Genomic DNA, 4,482 nt, shown 5'->3' with positions numbered 1-4,482 from the left:
CTGGAGACCAGCTCTCTTCCAGCAGAGCTCCAGCTGGGACTGCAGGCCCAGAGCCGAGCTTAAACAGGGCTCCTGGGCCATGGGCAGGGTGTGTGTGGAAGCCACAGATGAGGCTGGGCAGGGCCATTAAGGTCTTTTAGTACCCCCATGGCTGTGGCACAGGCACTACCACCCTGTGATTGGAGTCTGCATCACTGTGGACTTAATGAACAATTCTGCACTTACCCTCTGGTCTTTAAATTGCCTATAAAATTGAGATACATTTCACACTTCTTGATTCAGGGTCATCTTATAGAATCATAGAATATCTTGAGTTGGAAGGGACCCATAAGGATCACTGACTCCAACTCCCTGCTCCTCACAGGACTACCTAAACCTAAACCATATGAGTAAGAGCGTTGTCTGGACGCTCCTTGAACTCTGGCAGGCTTGGTGCCATGACCACTTCCCTGGGGAGCCTGTTCCAGTGATCGACCAATCTCTCAGTGAAGAACCTTTTCCTAATGTCTAATCTGAACTTCCCCTGATGCAGCTTCATTCCGTTTCCTTGTGTCCTGTCGCTGGTCACCAGAGAGAGGACATCAGCAGCTCCCCCTCCGCTGCCCTTTTTAAGGAAGTTGTAGACTGCAATGAGGTCACCCCTCAGCCTTCTCTTCTCCAAGCTGAACAAACCAAGTGACCTCAGCCGCTCCTCCTAAGTCTTGCCCTGGAGGCCTTTCACCATCTTGGTCGCCCTCCTCTGGACACACTGTAATAGTTTGATGTCCTTCTTACATTGAGGCGCCCAAAACTGCACACAGTACTTGAGGTGGGGCCGTACCACTGCAGTGTAGAGTGGGACAATTACCTCCCTCAACTGGCTAACTATGCTGTGCTTGATGCACCCCAGGACACAGTTGTCTCTTTTGGCTGCCAGGGCACACAATTGACTCATACTCAACTTACCATCAACCCAGACCCCCAGATCTCTTTCTGTGGGACTGCACTCCAGCCTGTCGTCCCCCAATTTGTACGTATAACCGGGATTACCCCATCCTAGGTGCAGAATCCGGCGCTTGCTCTTGTTAAATTTCATACGGTTGGTGATTGCCCAGCTCTCTAGTCTATCCAGATCTCTCTTAAGGCCTTTCTACCCTTGAGGGAGTCCACAGCTCCTCCTGGTTTAGTATCATTGGCAAACTTACTTAATGTACATTCGACTCCTGCATCCAGATCATTTATAAAAACATTAAAAAGCACTGGCCCTGAAACTGAACCCTGAGGAACCCCACTGGTGACTGGCCACCAGCCTGATGCAACCCCATTTACTCTAACTCTTTGAGCCTGACCCATCAGCCTGTCATTTTATTTCATACCATTGAAGTTGTCTGCGGTAGTCTCCTGTGTACCCAAACCTGCAAAGCATGCAGCTGGATACTGACATGCTGTTCATGGCACAAATTTAATCCCACTCTCCTCTGATCTTCAAAACACTTCTGGATTTGTTTAAAGACTTCTTATTTCATTACATTTTACTAAGAATGAAAAGCATGGCTCTTTATCACACAACAAGGGAGCAGTGCCGCACACCCGATGCCAATGAGAGTCTCCTGGAGGCCAGCAAGATTTTTGTCTGAGAGAGGATTGAATAAGTTTTGGTCCTCAACTGACATTAATCAGGTGTTTCTAGGAAGAAGCTAGATACAGGGGTAAAGCCAGGCCATTCTAAAGCCAACAGATGCAAAAATATTTTGGGGAAGTGTCGTCTTCAAATTTGACATTACAGACCACCACTGTGAAGCAGAATTGATGAGCGATTGTAGTGTATACAACACACATAACCATCTTGAACCCGTTTCCTACATAGAGGAATGATGCTATAGCGCTATTCATTTCTGGGTGAAACTTTATGTCACTGCCTACTTCTAAAGGGTATCTTTTCCCAATATGTCAAAAGAAAAAAACCTAATAGTTTGACTCCTCTCTCAGATCAGTTGGAAGCTAATCCCATTACTGACCTCAATAGTTTCACTCTTTAATTCATTAGGAAAATGAAGGAAATGGTTTCAGTGCTCGATATTTTATTTCAAGGACTGCTTGTCAGCAAAGGACCTTGGAACTGGAGTGACTTTTTCCAGACACTTGATACAACACAGTAAATTCTAAATCCTTTTCCATTTCTGTTTGCTGGTCAGCAAGCCCACACCTTCTCTTCAATGAAAAGGAATCAATCTCCCTTGATTTTGGCCTGTTGCTGTGCTCTCATGTTAGGGCCTGAGTGGGATTCCACTGTAAATACAGGACAGGACAACTGGCAAAGGCTTTGTATTCAGGTAGTTTATTGGAACACTTAGGAGACTATTCCCTTGGACTATGCAGCTTCTAAAAGAACTGTGGAAGGTACCTAGCGTGCCCTGGCTTGGGGTCCAAGGCCATTGCCTGCAGGTCTGCTGTTTGGACCACAAGTGCAAGTCGGGCAGTGGCAATACGGCGGAGTTTGGCCCTGCGGTGGCCTTGGCATAGACAGAGCAGCAGCTGCTGCCAGCACAGCTGGAGAGGTGGGAGGTGCCAGCCCTGGCGGAAAGTGACTGTGGGGCACAGCCGGCACGGCGCGTCCAGAAGCAGCACCCTGGACGCCAGCCGGGCCGGGGCTGCTGTGCTGCAGCAAAAGGGAGGGAGCCAGAGGACTGGGCTTCTCCCCGCCTACTGCTGCCGCAGGGTCTGAATTTGTCAGAGCAGCGGTGCGTGCAGATGTAGAGGCGCGTCTGACTCGGGTAGCTGCCTTGGCACGTCGCTTGGCAGGTGCGGTCTTCCTGGCTGCAGAGGCGTGCATGTTCTCCCTTGGACCTGCTGTGAACAGACCGCTCTCCTCCTCGGAAGTGGTTTCCCACGCAAGCTCAACATCTGGTTTTCTTTTCTGGCGGCGTGCATGCCAATCCGTGTCCGGTGAAAATCCTGCTGGTGTTCGATTTTTTGGACCAAACCTTTGCTTATACTTCATTAGCAGATGTGGAAAATGTCTTCGAAAATTTGGGTTGTAGAAGTGGTGAAACTAAAAAATGCAAAGGAAAGTTGCCGCCACCTTGAGACTGGAAACCACAAAGATACAAGAACTAAGAATTTTAATTGCAAAAGAGAAATGTGGATATTAAAAAGGACTATCGGGGGCGTTCTAAACCTGAAGTTTAGGCTGAATAACATGGTGCGATACAGTCCTGTTAATAGTAACCAGTGTTGTGGTTTTACCACTTGGTAGCAGAGAAGCGCAGGATTTTCAAAAGCATACCAACTGATTTAGAAACCCAAATACCATTACTTTTCAGCAACTTTGGCGTGGAATGGACAAGTACGTAACTATATGATGCTGCCATGTACCTTCTCGGCCTCCAGCAAATGCCACAAGAAAACTGCAGATCTGGTACAGCAAGACACATAGCAAACACGAAAAAAAAAAAAAAATCCCAATACGATGAGAATATCTTTTCATTTTATGTGTTCAAAGTAGTTGGAAATAACCAATGTGTATTTTTGCATATTTTATCAGCATTTCTACTACTCAGAAATGCTACCTCAAAAACTCCTGAACATGAGCCGAGAAACAAAATGACAATCAGAACATTTGCTACCGTCCTCATCTCCTATGTAGTAAAGGCTTATTTAATTGGAACAGAAATCTGTCCCACTAGAATATTCTGAGAGTTAGTTTGCATGTAGAGGACCCAACATACCTCCCTAGCTGTTTCTTCTGCTAGCAAGTCATTGCGTGAGCCCGATTTTGGAAAATCCCACAGCTTTCTGGTGAATCCGTACAGATGGAGGTGATGAATGAAGTTTTTCATGCTCTCACTTTCAAAAATTCTCAGACGTCCTCTCCTTGCTAGTACTTCCTCTTCGAACAATTCTTCATGAATCACTACACACTTTCATTGTCACCCCACCAAATGGACTCAAACCGATCGCTTTCAACAGTGTCCCAAAGCTTCTTCAAAAAGCTGAGGCATGTAGAGGCATCGCCTTTGCTCGAGCTCTCCTCAGATGAATTCAGATGCTCTCTTTTTGACCAGGGTTGCTTAGTCGAAGTTTGTAAAGACCTTTCCTTCTATTGGAGGTCCAAAGGCAGCATCACTAGCTGCTCTTCTGTCACATGCTGGACAGAGAGAAGAAGTCGAGCCTGATGAATCAGCTCCCTTGGCCAGAACAGAATCACATGAAGTTTCCGATGAGGAAAGCTCCATTTTCAATTCTTTTTTCTCAGTTTGAGTAAATTTTTCAGTTGAAGCCATCTACCTTAGCAGCTAGACTGTCCTGCCAGACAGCCAGCTGAAAGGAAGTGACCAACTGACTGAGAATCCCAAGGGAAAAGTCTCAAACATCGCTATGACACCCATGCTGTGCTGCTGTGACATCACAGAGCAGCATCCGTTTCCTAGCAACATGAAGCAGCAGCAGCAGCAAGTCATCGCTTTTCATTTACAGATTTTATGTCTCAAGAGCCAAAAAGTA

The 4,482-nt window shown here is 46.6% G+C and overlaps 1 protein-coding gene across 1 annotated transcript; it reads right to left on the bottom strand.

Moving 5' to 3' along the window:
• Positions 1 to 2,246: 2,246 nt before the first annotated feature.
• Positions 2,247 to 4,262, bottom strand: LOC143164693 (uncharacterized). The gene is given in 5 exon segments (XM_076347613.1): positions 2,247 to 2,705; positions 2,708 to 3,031; positions 3,708 to 3,904; positions 3,907 to 4,075; positions 4,077 to 4,262. Coding segments are annotated over 5 exon segments (1,335 nt in total).
• Positions 4,263 to 4,482: the final 220 nt, after the last annotated feature.

This window comes from Aptenodytes patagonicus, chromosome 9, assembly GCF_965638725.1.
Source record: "Aptenodytes patagonicus chromosome 9, bAptPat1.pri.cur, whole genome shotgun sequence".
Classification (NCBI taxonomy): domain Eukaryota; kingdom Metazoa; phylum Chordata; class Aves; order Sphenisciformes; family Spheniscidae; genus Aptenodytes; species Aptenodytes patagonicus.
Note: the sequence above shows the minus strand (reverse complement) of the source record. Positions and strands in the feature narration are given on the sequence as shown.